The 19,485-nt window shown below is 36.6% G+C and overlaps 1 protein-coding gene and 1 non-coding gene across 4 annotated transcripts in view; one reads left to right on the top strand and one right to left on the bottom strand.

The window, feature by feature from the left end:
• The window catches only part of SMG1 (SMG1 nonsense mediated mRNA decay associated PI3K related kinase), a 99,185-nt gene that overhangs the window by 60,840 nt on the left and 18,860 nt on the right, over positions 1-19,485 (bottom strand). Inside the window, exons 2-11 of one of the 3 annotated variants that reach the window (XM_044935754.1) lie at positions 14,664-14,722; positions 11,156-11,319; positions 10,493-10,648; positions 8,114-8,250; positions 6,963-7,021; positions 5,539-5,752; positions 3,216-3,341; positions 2,747-2,819; positions 1,585-1,682; positions 157-330 (exon numbers count right to left, since the gene is read on the bottom strand). In XM_044935754.1, coding sequence (XP_044791689.1) covers positions 157-330; positions 1,585-1,682; positions 2,747-2,819; positions 3,216-3,341; positions 5,539-5,752; positions 6,963-7,021; positions 8,114-8,250; positions 10,493-10,648; positions 11,156-11,319; positions 14,664-14,713 — 1,251 coding nt within the window. In that variant the 5' untranslated portion in view covers positions 14,714-14,722. Of the gene's footprint in view, positions 1-156; positions 331-1,584; positions 1,683-2,746; positions 2,820-3,215; positions 3,342-5,538; positions 5,753-6,962; positions 7,022-8,113; positions 8,251-10,492; positions 10,649-11,155; positions 11,320-14,663; positions 14,723-19,485 lie in introns of those variants that run through there. The other 2 variants (XM_006047005.3, XM_044935755.1) reach the window with 2 other exon arrangements.
• LOC112581918 lies at positions 3,694-3,804 on the top strand. The gene has a single exon (XR_003106591.1). It is a non-coding gene; the product is annotated as a U6 spliceosomal RNA (small nuclear RNA).

The raw sequence follows: 19,485 nt of genomic DNA, 5'->3' as shown, positions 1-19,485 counted from the left end.
AATTCCCTACCTTTCTGGCTGTTTAAGCAAGTAGTCAGACACATAGATACATGCTAAACAAATGAGAGATTAATAACATATTTCACTAGGTAACGAGAACCATTTAAAATAAAAAGCAATTATTATTGAATGATACCTAAGACTACTAAAACTTACATCTGTTACATATGCCTCAGTAATTGGAGGACCCCGAATTGGGCTGAAACGTTCCCCAATGCTTCTCACCACAGTACTGAATACCCGGAGAAGTGCTGCCAGCTTTGGTAAGGACACTGATGGAGGAGGAACGTCTTCATCCACTGACTCCCCAGAGGCTACATGGCTGAGGTCCTGGATGTGAATTCACAGCATTCTTATTTAAGAAGGACATTGTTTTTAAAAACAAACAAAAAGCAACTCCCAATTTTTAAATCAGTTAACTTTATAACAGATCTGTACAAATGAAGAGGAATTTTGGCCTATGACAGAAAAGGAAACACGAATCTTAAATATAAAAGTAGACTTTACTTCTCCAATTATTTAAAAAGCAAATATTAACCTCAATAGATTCTTTGAGCAACTCCAACAGTAAGATGAGCCAATATCATGCACATGAAGAGGAAGGGGGATGGGGGAGTTTAGAGGAGGCTGGTTCAAAAAATTATAAGAACTTGTAATACCTAATCTACAGATTTAAAGTCAGTTGAGGAAATAAGATATACTCAAAGGAAAAGATTAGCAAAAAATGGAATATGAAAACCATTATACCCACATATAATTAAGCACCAAAATAACTGAAGAAAACTAGATCTCTAGGGATAGCAAAAGGCAAGTCTCTACAAAAAAGAATGGGTGGCTTATGAGAAGCAGATCAGCTTTAAAGCTGTGCTAGGAAGCAAGACATCCTAGCTGTGGGGGTAAAGAAACATACGGAAGCAAAATATTCTCTCATTTTTCTCTGAAAGGGAGAAAACATATTGGTACAGTTACAAGTAGTGAATTAACCGTTTGCCAGAAAGAGCAAAGGTACAAAGAAAAAATGAAATTAAATCTTTATGGAAGCCTTGACCACCAAATAAGAATCATGGTAATTACCAACTAAGCAGGAAAGAAACAATAAGAAACAAATTCAAAGACGGCAGGTTTAAATCATGACAGTGGCCAGGAAATCCGAGAACCAGTAATGGACACTTGACTTAAAAGTGTCATACTCAAAAGGTGACTGAAACCAAGCCTTGTCCTCTGAAGCACAAGCCAAGATTGCCAATACAAGTAAGAGGAAAGCCTTTTTCATCATCAATTCACAATATCAATTCAGCTTTTTCATAACAAAAAATAAGAGTAAACTACAACTGAAGAAAATGGTTTTGGAAAATTACCAGCCACCAAAATTATTTCAAGCTTTGGGAAATTAGGCCTGCAATCTTTCCAGTAATTCTGCTGGCAACCTAAAAGTATCTGAAGCAATGGTCTCATAATTTTTGCTTAAATGTCAGGTGATCAGAATTATTTTAAAATAAAATCTAGCATTGCTTTAGATTTTTGTTTTTGTTTTTTTTTCTTAACTGAAATTTTAGGAAATAACTTAGTTTTTTATATACTCACCTCAGCATATGCCTCCATGTCCTCTAAAAACTGACCAAGAAGAGTGGTAGAAAATGCAAGGTCAGCTACCCAGAATGGCTCCAAACTCTGCAACCACCCTAGGAAGCACATAAAAAATTTTGAAAGAGTAGGAAAAATATCTAGGTCCAAATAAAAGAGACTTTTAAAAGACTTTCAAGTTGCTCACTCTTGAAACAAGCCCTATATCATAAAATTAGTACTATAAGCTGTTTTTTGTTTGTTTTTTTGCTGTGCCGCATGGCTTATGGGATCTTAGTTCCCACACCAAGGATCAAACCACTCTCCCATTCCTCTTTGCCCTGTGGAAGTGCAGAGTTCTAACCACTGGACACCAGGGAAATCCCCATGAACTATTAAATATACTAATGATTAACAGCTACCTCTTTTAATGCTGCAGAAATAAAAATGCTACAGAAATTAAAATCTGTCCTTTTTTTTTTTTTTTAAGTAGATTTAATATCCATACTGTCACTACACACATGGCTGAGACTATACTGCCCCAATCTAAGACCACACTGGTTTTCTCCTCCAGGGCCACACCTGGCCACTGAAAGTATACCTTCATCTCCGGGGGAGAAATGGGACCACTCGCCAGTGGAACTGAGAGAACTATTCTTACCTGTGTATCTTAACTTCAGAACTTTATTGTACCAAACAAGCTATGAAAAACTACAGCACCTGGAACAAGTTCAAGTGAGTCCTACTAGTCATTCATTTAACTTGAAAAAAAAGGTGGCTTTTTCCCACAATTTATGACAATCATCCAAATTAATCCATTTGTTTGACTGTTTAATCACTAGAAAAACAAAAAAAATCATAAATATCCAGGATGTTCCTTCCATTCTACCCTTCAGAGTACTGCCACTATGGTTCTCTTCCAACCAACACATGCAACAAATGACTTGAGACAAGTCATAGGTGCAACACTACAATCTGCATTTACTCTCCCTACTTACTACAAAAGTACACACTTTTCCTTTGAAAAGATAAAGGTAGCTAACAAGTAATCTTCATCAAAATATTCTCTGAAGTAATTATTTTTCTTCTATTATCAAAAGAACTAGTATTAACAGCTGGTCTTTGAGGAACCAACACTCCTTCCCACAATATTTAAATAACTGGTATATCCTGAGTGACTCACCAGACACCTGTTGTGTAAGTGAAGGTTTCTGAGTATGATCTATATGCCATCCAACTAATATATCAACTGTATCCTGGATGGAGACAAAGAAAAGGGGACTAATCATTTTAAGGTCTTATTGCTATTCCACCTGTGGACCATATAAGAGTAAGCGATTCTAGAACATCTTATGTCCTACCTACTTGAGATCATACTAACTTAAGAGGGGGGTGAGAGGGACAGGGCAGGAGAATAATGGACCTTTGTTAGTGACATTGATGAAATATTTAAGTATCTTAAGGCACTAGTGTTGGCAAGTACAGATGGTATTTTTTATAAAACTGCATTACTGTATCATTCAATCCTGGCCCTTAAAACTGACTATACTCAAAGGAGCAGAAACTTTGTTTTCTATCTAATTTCTCAATTCCTCATATACGCAGCCAATCCCTCACCCCATCATATGAAAAGAGGGAGTCGGGGAACTCACCCTAAAATTTGTGCTGAAAATATGAGGGTAACATCGAGCTACCAAAAGAATGCACTTAACACACTTGCAAAGTAATTCTGGTGTATCCACATTTTCAAGAATGGACTGCAGGCTGGTCATTACAAGCTGAAAAATAAAAATTACAAACCATGAACATTTAATAAAATAGGTATAAAACAAGCAAATTAGCTTCATTATTTAATAGTGACATAGCCAAAACTGACTATGACACCAGAGAAAATAAACTCTGTAGTTTTAGTTTCCAAAAAATTTGAAAGCATTTCAATCTACTAAGATATTAAAGGCTGAAAACAAATACTGTTTTTCCCGTCTTTAACGTCTGTTAACATATTTCTAAGTAACATGTTTACTCTGTTCCTAAGTGCTTTCTTCAATATTATGGGTGTGATTAAAATTTCAAGAACAAAAACTAAGATATATGATTTTAAAATTCAAAAGATAGAGCAAATGTTGTACAGTTTATACTTTAAGATATAAACACTTGCTTCAAACTGGAATGATTTAGAGAAGATTAGCATGGCTCCAACACAAGAATGACATATTATGTTACCACTATACATGTGCATATATATATTAAATAAACATATGGCATACTACTTATAGAGTATTTTGCAGCTGAATTTTTTGTTAAAACCCATTCTTTCCTCCAAACGAAGGCTCTTCTCTATAAAAGAATTAAGTTATAAATATAGAAAAAATGCTAGAATGAGAAAACCACCATTTTGCAATAGCTAGTACTATAATCTATACAATGCACAGCATATGAATGAATGCTAAAATCAAGTAAAATATTATGAAAAACAGGATATTCAGAAGGTCTCATGGTATTATGTACAGATTACTGACTACTTACAAAGGGAGAAAAACAAACCTTCACAAAGGAAAAATCTGGTTGGTCTTCACCTTAACTAAGCAATGAAACTCTTCATCTATGAGGTATGTGAATCTCAAGTTATGTACCTGCTAGCGTGACACAAAGCTAAGTATGAACCCATGAAGTATTCATGACTAAACTGTTTGAACTGAATCTAACCAGCAAGGAATAATCAGACAAGCCCAAGATGTAGAACATTCTACAAAAGGGGGACAAAAAAAGTGCAGCAAATTGTTACGCTTAAGAAAGATTAAAGAGGCACACCACCATCTTCAAGAGATTAAAGATTCATCAAAAACATGAATCTTGATCGAATCCTGAGTAAGACAAAAGACATCTCAGTGGCAACAGCACGATTTGAACATGGATTTTATTATGCAACAGAACTAATTTTCTTAGCTATGATTATAATATTGTTGTTATGTAGAAGATTAGCCTTAATCTCTGGAGATGTATATGTATGCTCAAGTATCACAGGGTAAACCATCATGATGTAATTTATTTTCAAATGCTTTAATATAAAATCATGTCTGTGTGTGCATGTGTGTAAAAACTGGAGCAAAATATTAATAAGTGACAAATCTAGGTAAAAGATATATGGGTGTTTACTGTACTAGCCAATCTGTTTACCTGTGGATTGAAAATTTTTCAAAATAAATAACCAGGGAAGCATCCACTATATAAACTGTATGCAGAATAAGTCAAATTAGGTGTTATGCTGGTTAGTTACAAATAATTTTCTAAATCTTTTCCCAAATTCTTTTCATAACCTCTACAATTAAGGGAAAATAAAAATTTTAAGACAGAATAGATTTCTCATTTTTTTTTTTAACTAATTGGCCAAAATAAAACACAAAATCAACTTTTTAGGAAAAGTAAAAATAAAGATATCAAATATTCCAAAACCATCAAATTCTAAATTTTTAAACAACAAAAACTGAATTATTTATAACTTGGCTCTAAATTAAATTGGGAATTATCTTTTAATAATTCAGATACACTATTATTTTATATAACTTGGAATAATAATTTTTAACATATTATCAAACCTAAAAAAAACCCAAAGTAAGTTGTGATGTTTAATTTTTATCTCCCTCAAAAAATGTGAAGCCCCCTTTGACCTGGCTTTCCTCATGCAGCTCCAATGTCTAAATCTGTAAATGATTCTAGTACTAGGCAAATTCAAAAGAAAGCTTCTAAAAAGTAAAGACATAAAATTTTAAGTAACTTATTTTAAATCTACCTATAAAGTGTATTCTTTATATTCTTTACTCACATTCAGAAAGAGGCATTTTATTTACATTACATGTACTATCAGTAGATAACCCCTACCCTAAGATTCCTTTCTTCAAGCACTCCACCAAAAGATGTGTTAAAGACACCGTTCTTCCCAAGCACATCATCACTCCCCATCTTCCATATTCTTACCTGCATTACAGATGAAAAGGCTTTCTTTTCTCCTACAGTCTCTAGTGCTTTGTAGGTGGCACATAAGTAGAGGAGTTTAACTTCATCTTTTGCAGATGAGCTAAATTTGCTAAAAATCCATTTGAAGATCTTCTCAGCCTCATAGCTCAGAGATGCACAAAGAAGGCCAAGACAACAAGCTCCCTCCTGTCTCAACTCCTGAAGCAATTTGCTACTGTTTATTTTAATGCAAACAAAACAAAACAAACAAAATACACAAGAGGCTTAAGCTTTCAAAGATGACAAGAATAACCTATCTTACAACAGAATGCGTTAAATGATTTAATTTTTATTCAGACTACACAAAAGGTTTAAGTTTTATCCATTCTAAGTATTTTATCTTCTCTCTCCTATGGTAACTTTGTTAAAACTTTAAATTTTCTTTTATTTTAGAATCGATTATTTACAAATAGTAAAGAAAGGTTTAAATAAACTAAAATTCACACTTTGAATTCCATCTCAAACTATACTAACTGATTCATAGAAAAAGGCAGCAACAAATGATCAAAATGAAGTCGCTCAGTAGTGTCCAACTCTTTGCGACCCCATGGACGGTAGCCTACCAGGCTCCTCCGTCCATGGGATTTTCCAGGCAAGAATACTGGAGTGGGTTGCCATTTCCTACTCCGGGGGATCTTCCCAATCCAGGGATCGAACCCAGGTCTACTGCATTGCAGGCAGAGGCTTTAACCTCTGAGCCACCAGGGAAGCCCTAATATTCAGTATCTGAGGACTATAAAATAGGGAACAGTAATAGTTAAATATAATAAACTTAGAAGATTAACACTGATTTAAGTATTATATTAATGAGTAACTATACAAAATAAAACCATCCAAAAGCAATAAGATTCATGACGTACTGAGATGAGTTTTGGATGCTTTCTAACACTGCAAGTCTTTGGGAATCACCATATGAAGAAATGACTGCACACCTCTGGGGAACCCCAGCAGCCCTGGAGACTAGATGGCTTTAATCCACTGTTGCCCAAAGGACACACCCTTTCACCTCTACTCTCTAAGCAGTTTCAAAATGCTCTAGTTTACAGAAGTTAATTGGATGCATTCACGCTTGCATTCAGAGTTTATGTCATTCTACAAGTCAGTGCTCAATTATTTAGTCATGTTGACAAATTAAAAAAAAAGAATGGCTCTCCCTTTCAAGTGGGTTCCATTTGTGTGTGTGTGTGCTCATTTGCTAAGTCCTGTCTGACTCTCTGCACCCCCACAGACTGTAACCTACCTGGATTCTATTTCAGTGGTAATTAAGGTTTAAATACTTTAACACAAAAAAAGATGCCAAGAGAACCCAGTGAAACATTCAATATGTTATAAATGAAGTCAATAAGTTTATCTTCCTGTATACTTTTTAAATTTCTCTTACTTACCTTTCATTAAGCACATCATGTACAGCAGCCAAGATATTATCCAACTGCTTAACTAGCACCTTAAAAAAAATTTAATAAAAACTTCAGATTTCTATACTTTTAAGAATAACGTTATGTACTTTTTCTTACTTCTGGTTCCCTCCAAATTGTAACTGGACCACACCTTACTTTTCTTATTATTCCCAGGTCCCAATTATATCAGGAGGGTCATAAGTTTCCTTTCAGATTCTGAAAGAAATTTGCCCATAGGAAATATACAGCCATGATCATCAATGGGGGAAAAAACCAACAACTCTTTTATTTACTCTGAAATGCATTTTTAGAACAAAAGGTGAACTGATGGATAGAAGAAGAGGTAGAGACATACATGATAAAGTCATAAAGTGTTAAAGTGTTAATGACAGAATTTAGATGCTATGATATTCACTGTAAAATTCTTTCAATTTACTGTGTATTTGAAATTTTTCATAATAAAATCAGGCAGGGGGGCCTGGAGGAAACCTGCTTTGAACCAAATGTCATTTGACTCACTACACCATTTTCATTAAACTGCCTCCTGTTCTGTATCATGTTTTTAACAGTAGTAGACTTAGTTGTAGGGCAAAGAAATTTGTAACTGCTCCTGTACTTTATTCTTTTTTTCTGGCCAGGCCAAGTAGCTTGCAGAATCTCAGTTCCCTAACCAGGGACTAAACTCAGGTCAAGGCAATGAAAGCCCAGAATCCTAACCATTAAGCCACCAGGGAACTCCCTCCTGTACTTTAAAGAGTTTTTCCATTTATTTAGCCCTGGCCAAACTTACCCATGAGCAAATTATGTACCTCCTACTCCAGTTTCACTTATGAAAACAGAGAGATATTCTGTCCCAGAACACAGGATAAAAAAGTTCCAAGGACAACAGAATAAATATGTAAAAGGTCAAAAATACTTTATCACAGAAGGAACCAACACGGATCCAACATTTGTGGCTAAGTTACACATTAAGGGTATTAAGTTCAAGATGATCATAATATAGGCCAAATAATCTGGAATTCCCTATTATTTTTCCTTAGAAGCAAACCTTTTCCCTTCTTAAACTACTTCAGATAACGTTATCTAGTGTACTAAGGATATGTAAAACTGATCAATATTTCCAAACATACTATACTGACCAGCTTATTTTCTGGTTGCTGAATAAATTCTTTCAACTGCTTAACAGTAGCCAGTCTTCGGTCTCTGTCATCTTCCCGGGTGATCCTCCGAAGAAGATTCGACAGTCGAGACTCATCAGAATAAGACATCGATCGCTCTGTGAACATCAACATTGAGGATGAATCAGCACAGAAACTTAGTATCCCAAATATTTTAAAGTATATTAATAATCACAGTAAACCAGACAATTAAAACAAAGCTCAAGGAATGTTAAGTCCTATAACATTTTTTTTATAACTATTTATTTTTGGCTGTGCTGGGTCTTTGCTGCCACAGGGGCTTTTTCTCTGGTTTCGGAGAGCAGAGGCGACTCTCGAGCTGTGGTGTGTGGGCTTCTCGTTACAGTGGCCTCTCGGTGTAGAGCTTGGGCTCTAGGGGCACAAGTTTCAGTCACTGTGGCATGTGGGCTCCACATGGGCTCAGTACTTGCGGCTCCCAGGCTCTAGAGCACAGGCTCAGCAGTTGTGGCACAAGGGCTTAGTTGCTCCACAGCACGTGCAATCTTCCCAGACCAAGGATCAAATCCATGTCTCCTGCACTGGCAGGTGGATTCTTTACCACTGAGCCACCAGGGAAGCCCAGCCGTAACATTTCTGTTCATCACTGTAAACCCAGCCCCAGTAGACTGCCAGGCACACAGCAGACCCCCCAAAAAGATAAACCTACACAGACACCTCATTCCAGAGAACTAACTGACAGAGAAAAAAGAAAGGCTTAGAAATTATTCTCTTCAGATCTGTTCCAAACCGTTTTCAACATCCAGGTAAAGAGCACAGGTAAGAAACTTCAACAGGTTTAGAGATAAAGTCACTATCAGCCAGAAAGAGATTACATGCTTCTCTTTCTCACCTAGGTCTCCCATTGGAAGGGAGCCTCTTGTTACATCATCAGTTTCCTAGGACAAAGGTTTGGTGAACTTCAATCACACATTCAGTTCAACAAAAATTACTACCTATCATGTGCAAGGCATGCCGCCACAAGGAAAGTGGCAAATCAAAACTTCTCTTCCCTTTTTTAATGACAAGAACAAGCAGGAATGCTCAAACAATGTTGAATACTACTAACCAAGATGGCTTTAAATAAAGTGTTAAATTTTTCTTTTTAAATTTTCAACTGTGCAATTCATCATAATTAATGAATGTACATTAACACAAACCACATTAAACGGTCTGACAGTTCCATTTCTAAGGAATGAAAGGAAAAGTGATAATAAAGAAATTGTAACATCTGAGAGAAGGAAGATTTTTTAAAAAGCCTTAGCCTATAGAGTCAGCAAGGATGACTGCTAAAATGTCTTTAGGTTACTAGTCAAGAAATCTAGGCTGTATTTACAATGCTGCCACTAGCAAACTGTACAACTCTGAGCCTGCGAGGGGGAGCTAGACTAAATTAACTTTAGAGTCACTTCTTAACTCTACCTTACCTAACTCTTAAGACTTCAAATACCACTGTAAAGTAATTAGCCTTCAATTAAAATAAATAAATTTAAATTTTAAAAATATTTGAACAATGAATTGTAATTAGCCTCCAATTAAAATAAATTTAAATTTTTAAAAATTTGAACAATGGAAAAAAAAGACTTCAAATACTTTTAAGAGATAATTTCAGCCTATGACTTAGTCATTCCACTTTAGAAAATTTTATCTAAAAGAAATCACTTTTTTTTAAAGCGGCATGCAAAATAAAAAAAGCTCTATACAAAAATGTTCACCAAGATACACAACACACACACACACCCCCCTCACTGGGAAAAAATGGTCCAAACAGTAATTATATCCAACAAAGAGTATAAATCAGAAATCTTGACTTCTTAATCAGCTTTACCAATAAAATAAATTTCTCTTTCAGAAAAAAGACCATTACCTCTAATCCTATGAACGTTCAAGACACTTTACCCATTCAATGAGGCTTGTGTTGTAAAGCAAGAAGCAGTAACTGTGTGTTTAACTTTAGAAAAGGGCCCAGTCCCTTTATTAGAGTCAAATAGAACTCTAGGGGCCTACCCTCACCCTAGAGTTGAAGGACTTGCAGCAGAAGAGTCTATTATACACTATATGTCCAATATCTACTGTAACCAGGAAAATCCTTTCTTAAAAATCTTATCCAGTCTCCTAATTTTAAGATAATTATTTTTAAAAGTATTAAAAACCTTTCTGGTAGGAATTTATGTTAGGGAACAGTTGAGAGGAAAAAGAATGCAAACAATTATCACCAACACATGTTTCTCAACTCAGTAAGCTGACCAAGTCACAGATGCGCAAGGCACTGGCAGGAAACGAGGCATTTAGGAGATGTCTCAGTGGAGGCATGTGCGATGGTCCCAGGTCACCCAGTCTTACCCTGTGATTTCCTCATGTCTTTGATGGCTAACGCACGACTGCCATGCTGAATACTGGTAAACTCAGGGCTGGTCACATTGTTAACCCTCAGCTCTTGCCCCAACGACTTCCGACCATAAGTATTTTCCCCAGATCCTCCATTGACACTGTAGCCACCTAAAAATAGCAACATTTACATTATTTCAATGGGCTCTTTGTTTCACTCCATCAATTCCTGATAGTTCAGGTCCTTCTGACTCAATCTGCAGCTCAACCAGCCTTTGCTTCTACTCTTTCTCTGTGATGCATGCCTTGATTTCATTTTGTTATCTTCAGTGGAAGATCAGATTTTGCACTTGAAAACTTTTTAGAAGTCCAGAGGAGAGACAGTAGTCAGGAAAGACTTTAGCCTCAGTGATAATACTGTATTTTGGGGGCAAGAAAATTGCACTTATGTATTTTACTGCATGTGTAAAAAGTATATTTAAATTTATAATTAAGGGGTAAACTTTCAAAAAAAATGTTTCAAGAACAGCACTGTATTTAGTAATTATAAACATATTAGAAGAAAAGAAGGGGAGAGAGGGAAAGAAAGGGAAGGAGGAAGAAAAGGAGAAGTAGGTACGTTAAAACACACACACACAAAAGCATGCCTCTGGCAATAAGGAAATACATAATATATACCCTTTTCGTCATTCTGTATGTCAGCATGGATTCTGGTATCATCATGCCTTTGCCGAGACACCACAGCTGAATTTGAAGGCTGCAGTCCATAAGAGGAAGACCCACCCCTATCTCTGGATGAAGAGTATTTTAAATTATCTGGGTCGGCTGATGCACTATCAGTTCTGCAAAGAGAGAAGGGTATAAAGTTACAACTTTAAAAAAACATTTTGATAACGCAAATCGTAAATCTTTCTTCTATACAAGCCTCTATCTTCTCATTGCTACTATACAAAAGCACTCCAACATCTAATAAGAAGTCTTTCAACCAGGAAGAGATGGAAAAATGGGTGAAACACCAGCTTTTCAGTCCCTTCTACTATCTAAAGATTCATTCAGAAATACGAATAACTTGCAGGAATAGGGTGGCCAACTCAACACCTAAACTGGTTTTAGCACTGAGAGTTCCATGTCCTGTGAACCCCCTTAGTCTCAGGAAAACTGAGGTAGCTGGTCACCATGGTGGTCCAGCGTTCTTTTCACATAACTTGATAAAAGGAATAGTTGTTTCTAAATCGCCTTCTCTCATAAGAAGGTTAACCAGTGGAAAGTTAGTCTTCTCAGTCATAAAAATAAAAAACACTGGCAACATATCAGGCAGGAGCAAAGTGTTACCAAATTATTTTTAAACCACTGCCTAATGGCAATGCGGCACTCTGTCTCTCTCACCTAAATTAGTAACTTGATTATTTGGCGGCAAAATAGATTACAGCACGAAATCTGAAAGCATGCTCAGTAGGGTATTAGGAAAGAACACAGCTGAAAAATAAGATTATTTTAATGTATGGTAATACTGAGGACTTCATTATTAATAGATATTCTTTATATAAGCAATATCTATTAATAATAAAGACTGAGTCAATTAAAAAAATATCTATTAAAATTATAAAAAGTGAGGAAAATAAAAGCAAGGTATCCAAGGAATCCAATAAAGTTGAAGGTTGCAGTCCATAATCTATTTAAAATTCAAATGCTACCTAGAATAATCCCAGGTATCTGGATATTAATAAACAAGTGGCACAGTCCCAAGGTAAAATCAGTATGCTTATCTAAGGATCATCTCTATGCCACAATGGCCCTATCAGTAAAATAGGAAGCTAAACTCTGTAATTTCTCATGAACCTTATTCTTTCTTCAATCAACTATCAAGAAATAAGGTATCATGGCAACACATGAAAAACATGAAGAAAAATGCTCCTCTAATACTGATATTTCTTTGGAGAGGAACAACCTTCTTGGGGAAAAAATAAATTATTCTTATGGTACTTACTAAAACACCTTCTGCACTATAATTTTTTGGTGACATTATCTGAGGACATTAAGGGCACTGGCAAGAGCAGAAACTTAGCTGTTTCTCAACCCCATTCCCCTCCCCATGTATAAAAAAGGACCCAGTGTCTGTGTATTTTATCTAGAGTTTATCATCCTTTCCTTGTCCCCACCCACAAGAATGCTAAATATGAAAAAGTTGCATAGGCTCATACATCCTGATCTGAACCTACTGCAACCATTGTCACTATAGACTGCAGACAAATAGGTTCAATTAAGATTGGACACCTCCATGGCACACAAGTCTAAATTATTCCTGCTGCTGCTGCTAAGTCGCATCAGTCGTGTCCGACTCTGTGCGACCCCATAGACAGCAGCCCGCCAGGCTCTTCCGTCCCTGGGATTCTCCAGGCAAGAACACTGGAGGCTCTGAATCTGAAACTTGATAAAAATTCATAACACTAGCATACTAACTAAACATATAACTAAGGTTCCATAATGCAGTATATTCTTCAAACATTCAGAGTTCACTCAACAAAGCTTAGAACTTCCAACATATGAAAAAATCAAATCTATGGAATTTTTAAAAAATGTATGAGAATATTTTCTAAGTATAGTAAGTCTACAAGCATTTAAATGCCTTTACCACTAAATGAAGCATAAGAACTCCTTAAAACTTACATAATGACCTGCCCCATGTATCTAAAAGTAGCATACTGAATGAGCACCTATAATAAACTATAACATACCATTTCTAAAAGGGAATTGAAAAATAAGAGAATCTATAAGCTTTAATGATTTGGGCAGACTTTAAACTTGTCTGTATGTATGGCACCTAACACAACCTGGAAAAGGAAACTTGCAAATGAATAAAACAATTCTGAAACATCAAGATAATTAAAGTCTTATCAATATTTAAATAAATATTAAAATACTCTGGATTTCTAGTGTCCATTATGCTTAATATAGATTACATATACTACTCTTACTATGAAGAGTTAAATATTTGTATCTCTTTCTGGTGACACAGCAGTAAACACAAAGCAATAGAGAATATGGGTTAAAAAAAGATCGAGGCTCAAATCTCAGCTCCAGCACTGGAAAGGTACATGTGACTTTGCACAAGGAAGTTAACTTCCAAGCCTCTGATGTCTGCTGCATAAAATGGGGATAATACCTATAGATTATGTGATGTTTTTATAAGGCTTATGAAAGATAACAAGTTCTTAAATACTTAGCTTACAAGGTACACTCAAAGGCAGTAGGTCCATAATACTAAATATACTCAAGGTTTCCAGTCTAACAGATAAATATAAATCATTAATAAACATATGAATACAATCAAAACAAGTTTTTATACTCAGTATACAATAAACTGATTTTAACTTCTTCATTGAAAAAATTAAGCAATCTACTGCTACCAAGAAAAGAAATCCATTTCTATTTAGGAATCATACAAAACTAAACAAACAAAAAAACAGAACAGATCTCCCAATTTGTTAGAAATAAAATCTCATTAGTATATACACAGAGTATATACATAAATAAACACAGAGACTTTTCTCCCCAGAATTTGAGTTTTCAGAAATATAATGAAAAATTCACTAGAGTAGAACTACTGTCTCAGAAATGTCTAAAAACTCCCTGGTTTCCAGGTTCTTTAAATATAAACCGATCAAACTACTTCTAACCAGAATGCAAGTTATAGATATTCTGAACCCAAAGACACAAAATGGTTCAGCATTTATATGAAATCTTTCTTTTTGTAAGATCTAGACAGCTTAGTTCTCAAAAAGTCAATATCAGGCAGTTAGCATCAACAGGATCATCCCAGTCCAATAAATAGAAAACTGTTAAGAATGGAAATAAGCACTTAAAATGAGGCAATCAAAGGGAGCTAAAAAGAAAATGCAGATTGATCTCAAAGAGGCAGGCATAAATGTTAAGCTAGTTGTAAGGGCTGAAAAAACTATCATCTGCCAGAATTAGTATCTCAATTTAGTGATAAAAGAAAATGTATTTTTAAGACTAAGTATCCTAGCTAGGACCCAAAAATACCTCCACAGCCCCTTTAATACTCTAAAAATATTATGGAGAGAGAGGGAAAAAAAAAGAAATGCATAGATTCCCCAAAATGATTAAACTGAAGTTAAAGCCTGATGTACATGCCACATGAGAGGTAAGTTTCTAAAGCTCATACCTCAAAAATCGCATACTGTATAATATGGAGCCTTTGTGATGTTTTTGCATCAAGTCAATCTGTAAGACAGTAGTTACAATATTAGTGAGGACACTGGGTTAAAACATTTGTTTTCCAAACATGAAGCAAAGATCATTCATGGGTTAGGTGCTTTTAGTTGCACTGCGGCCTTCTAGGGTTCATATGCTGAAGCAAAAACTGAGATGGAATGCCACTCTCTGCCTTAGAGGACAGAGGCTTGAGGTGACAGCAAAAAAATTTTTAGAACCAAAGAGAATTTAAATGTTAACTATAACATACAAATCACATGCAAATACAGTTACCACTCATTTTAGTTACCTATTATCAATATACAGAAAATGTAATAAATCAGAGAGATTATTCATTTTCACTGACCCCAGCCCTGAGATCTCACATCAACAACCTACCGAGTGTTAGGGATAGTGTCACCCCTAAATGTGGTTTTATAGTCCAGTTCTTGTAAGCATTATGAAAAGCAACTAAGGTGGGGGGGCATCAGCCTGGAAAGGTGAAGTCAAGGAATTCTCTATCAGAAATGTCTCCATAAAGCACCCCAAAATGACTTGATGCAAACACCACACCTAGTGGTGCCTCCAGGAAGAGCATGATCTGCTTCAGGTCGTTTTTAACCAGGCTTATTAAGGGATTGTAGTGAGGATTAAGTAGGAAATGAGATCTGCACTAAAGCCAATGAGGTGGGAATGCGTTAATTCTCTGAAACAGTGGCACTCAAAGACAGAGAGCATCACTATCACAAAGAAGTTGCAGAATATGCTGTTTTTCATACTAACAGTTCATACCACTAAAAATTTACCTTTTAAAAATAAATTCAAGGTTATCCCTGTGATGTCTCTTACTCACCTGGATTCAGACATACTTTTAAGAGAAAATATGAAACTATGCATAACTCTGAGACTTGAGTACATCACACTTTCACATGAGAGACAATGCTCTGAAATATGAATCTGTGGCTAAAAAATTAAGTTCGCAGGCTCAGGGACTTCATTATATGAAATGCCACAGGAGAAAATATTAAGTTCAAATTTAATAAAACAGAATTGAACCACCATGCCAAAATTAAAAATTATAAATGAGTTTACCTCAGTTTTACTATAATGAAATATTAACAGTTAATATTTCTTGATGAAACTTCCTTAGGTACTTAATAAGAATTAAGTATTAAATACCAAATTTTAATTACCTATTTATGGGTTCTTTAGTAATCAACTTTTAATATCAATCAAACCTTAATTAGTTTTTGCAGTCTCAAAATACAAAAATATATTTACTGCCGTAAAAGTGTAAAGAATTTCACCTTGCCCAAAGACAGGCCTGAGCTTACCCCTCAACTGCTGGAAGAAGTCTAAACACTTGGAATATAATGCCTAATAAGAGTGTCCCTGTCCACCTGGAAACTGGGTCACACCAGGAAGTAAAACTATGGGATTTATGGTGAGGCCTTTGAATCACATGGATCAACTCAACCTTTAGTAGGGCTGAAAACCTAAGTTCATGCATGTGAGCAACTGATCATGGACCCCAATGAGAACTCTGGACACCAAGGTTGGGCTGGGCTTCCATGTTTGGTAGCATTCCATACGTATTATCACAAATCAATACTAGGAAACAGGGAGAAGCTGTGAGTTTGGAAGTAACTGAGACTCTGGCCTATGTACCTTTACCCTTGTTGATTTTAACCTGTATCCTTTAGCCGCAATAAACTGCAACCTTGAGTACAACAGCTTTCAATGAGACTTTAAGCCCTTCTAGTGAACCATCCAACCCAAAAGTGGTCTAGAGGACCCCCAAACTTGCAACTGCTATCAGAAGTAAGGGTGGTCTTATGGACATGTTCCTTCTAACTCTGCATATATACTTAAAATCACTGAATATACTCTAATACAAAATTTAAAAGGTTGTAAATTTTGTTTTTATGTAATATCTTTAGCAAAACATAGTTTTCAACTTCAATATAGTTTATATCCCTTCCAAGGAATCTGAAACTCCATCTATGTGACAGACCTCTAAACCATATTAACCAAAAAGGACAAAGTAAGTAACCACGTAGGTACTCCATCAGAGTTCAGCCTTTGCTTCATGTGCATCTATACTGTCTTCAGCGTAAACGTTGCTGAATACGCCACTCCTATGTAGCCCTCTGCCTGCAACTGAGTCTTCAATGCGGCCCATGACTCCCTGGCTGGGGTTCTGCTTTTCCAAAATAGCTGTCAAACTTTCTGCACCTTTCTCTTTCCCCCAGTACTACCACTGATAAAGATTCCATGAGTGACCTAAAGCAGCACAGCTAATTAGCTAATTAAAGGCAGAGTAAGAATGCAAACTCAGTCCAAGTTCTTCAACACTCCACCACTGCCTGCCAACCTCCTTCCAACAATCCACAAGTTTACCTGGGTCTCACACAGAGCCTTTCTTCCCATCACACTCACACAATGGAACAAGTAAACCTCCTATCTACAGAACCCTCTGGATCCATACATTCCCCTATCTTCTGAGCTATGCCTTGCATCTCCAACTTTCCTACTGCTCATCACATCATCAACAAAAAAAAAAAAAAAAAAAAAAAAAAAACCCACCCTCAGCTCTCTTTCTCCTTCTAAAGCTAATTGTATAGATAAGACTTTTCACAGCCAAACCTCTGGGTAAAAAATCATCATCCTTGCCTTCACTTACTTTTCAACTTGCTGAAACCCAGAGTCACACCCTGAATGCTCCAAAGGGCTCCACAGAAATGGTTCCTGCCAAAGTAGCAACTGCCACTGGTGGTTACTTGTCTTTCAAATCCCATAAGTTTTTCAGTTCATCTTGCTCAATACCCCCAATGACTTGCACTGCTTTTGACAACTTTCTATTCACATTTTCTCTGTACCACTATAAAAGTTTTTAATAACTTTAATTCCTGTGACTTTCTCTACTTTTCCCAATCCAAGTACCTTCTTTTGAACTTCCTTCTTTAATCAGTTTAGATTTCATGGTCTTTCATTTCAGTAACTCTTCCTTTAACTTCCCTTAATATTTTCCTCACACCAACCTGGCAAAGGAGAAGGCAATGGCACCCCACCCCAGTACTCTTGCCTCGAAAATCCCATGGACGGAGGCACATGGAAGGCTGCAGTCCATGGGGTTGCTGAGGGTCAGACACGACTGAGCGACTTCACTTTCACTTTTCACTTTCATGCATTGGAGAAGGGAATGGCAACCCACTCCAGTGTTCTTGCCTGGAGAATCCCGGGGACCGGGGTGCGGGGAGGGGGGGGGCGCCGGCGGTGCCTAGTGGGCTGCCGTCTGTGGGGTCACACAGAGTCGGACATGACTGAAGTGACTTAGCAGCAACCTGGCAAAATCCTAATCCTGCATAAATCCAATTATCAATTACCCATCATCCATCAGTAAGTACCACATTGCCAGGTTCTTTCAAAGTTCATCTTCCACACGCACTACCTGTTCCCCATTCTCTTCAGATTCCAAACACTCTCCCGAATTCCCTACTCCCTTCTCTCCTTCCTTCTCTAACATTCTCTTTATTTGACCAAGAGGAAAAATAAAGATACGATAACACACACGCACCCAACTCTAGAACTTTATGGGATCCCATCTATTTCTACCTTCTCGTAACTTTTCAAATAATCTTTCTCCTGTGGACTCTACCTTTTCCACCAAACTGAATCTTCTTAAACATGTAAAATTTTCCAATATTTCCCACTTAAAAATATAAAAACAAATTAAACACACACACACACACACACACAAAAACTCCATCAATCCCACATCCCTCCAACCAACCAATCTACCTTTGCTCTTTGCAGTCGAACAGAATTGTCTCTCCTCCCCATATTGTTTCTTGACCTCTATTAGCTCCTCTGTCTACACCAATCCAACTTCTGTTCTATCACTTTTGGCAAAACCAACTAAGACCTCCAGGTTGCTAAAAGCAAGATATATTTCAGGTTGCTCTTTACTCATCCTCTCAAAGCAGGCTTTCACAAGGCTGCTGAACAGGGCTGATCGGGCTATGGCCTGCACAAAGGTGCCTTACAGAGGAATGAAGTGGGCTGAATGAAAACTTCTTTTTAAAATCCTTAACAATAACCCGGGCTCAGATCCTGATAATTCAAAGTAACTAGATTCTTTCCTTCCTTTGGCTTATAGAATGTTATACTCTGTAGTTCTTCCTATCTCTCCACTTCTGCTTTTTCAGGCACCTCTGAAGGCTTACTCAGCCTCTACTACTAAACCACTAAGCCTTGGAGTTTCTTAAAGCTTGACCACAGGCCTTCTATTCATCTCTTCTGGAAACTATGCTGATGGCAATACTTATCACCTGCATGACATCGATTCCCAAATCTAGGCCTCCATCAAAGACGTGCACTCTGAGATCCAGATCTATATACCCAAGTGTTTAACAAAACAAAACAAAAAAGCACTTTTAATGTTCTAATGCCTCAAACACAACAACTGGCTCGTTTCTTTCCAGAACTCCCACTTTAATAAACGTGGGCATTTTCCAACAAATGGCACTATTTGGTCAGACAGACATATTACGTTGGTACAAAAGAAACTGCAGTTTCACACTGTTGAAATTGGCCATTTGATATTGGAACACATTTTTAAATGTGATTATGTTATACATCATTTTAAAGCACATTTCCCGCTTTATGATTTTTTTCTAATTACTTATTATTAGCTGTTTCAGCTCAGTTTAGTTGTTCAGTCGTTTCTGAGTCTTTGCTACCCCATGGACTGCAGCACACCCGGCTTCCCAATCCATCAACAACTCCCGGAG

Source organism: Bubalus bubalis, chromosome 24, assembly GCF_019923935.1.
Source record: "Bubalus bubalis isolate 160015118507 breed Murrah chromosome 24, NDDB_SH_1, whole genome shotgun sequence".
NCBI lineage: Eukaryota > Metazoa > Chordata > Mammalia > Artiodactyla > Bovidae > Bubalus > Bubalus bubalis.
This window is presented reverse-complemented; position numbering and strand designations above follow the sequence as displayed.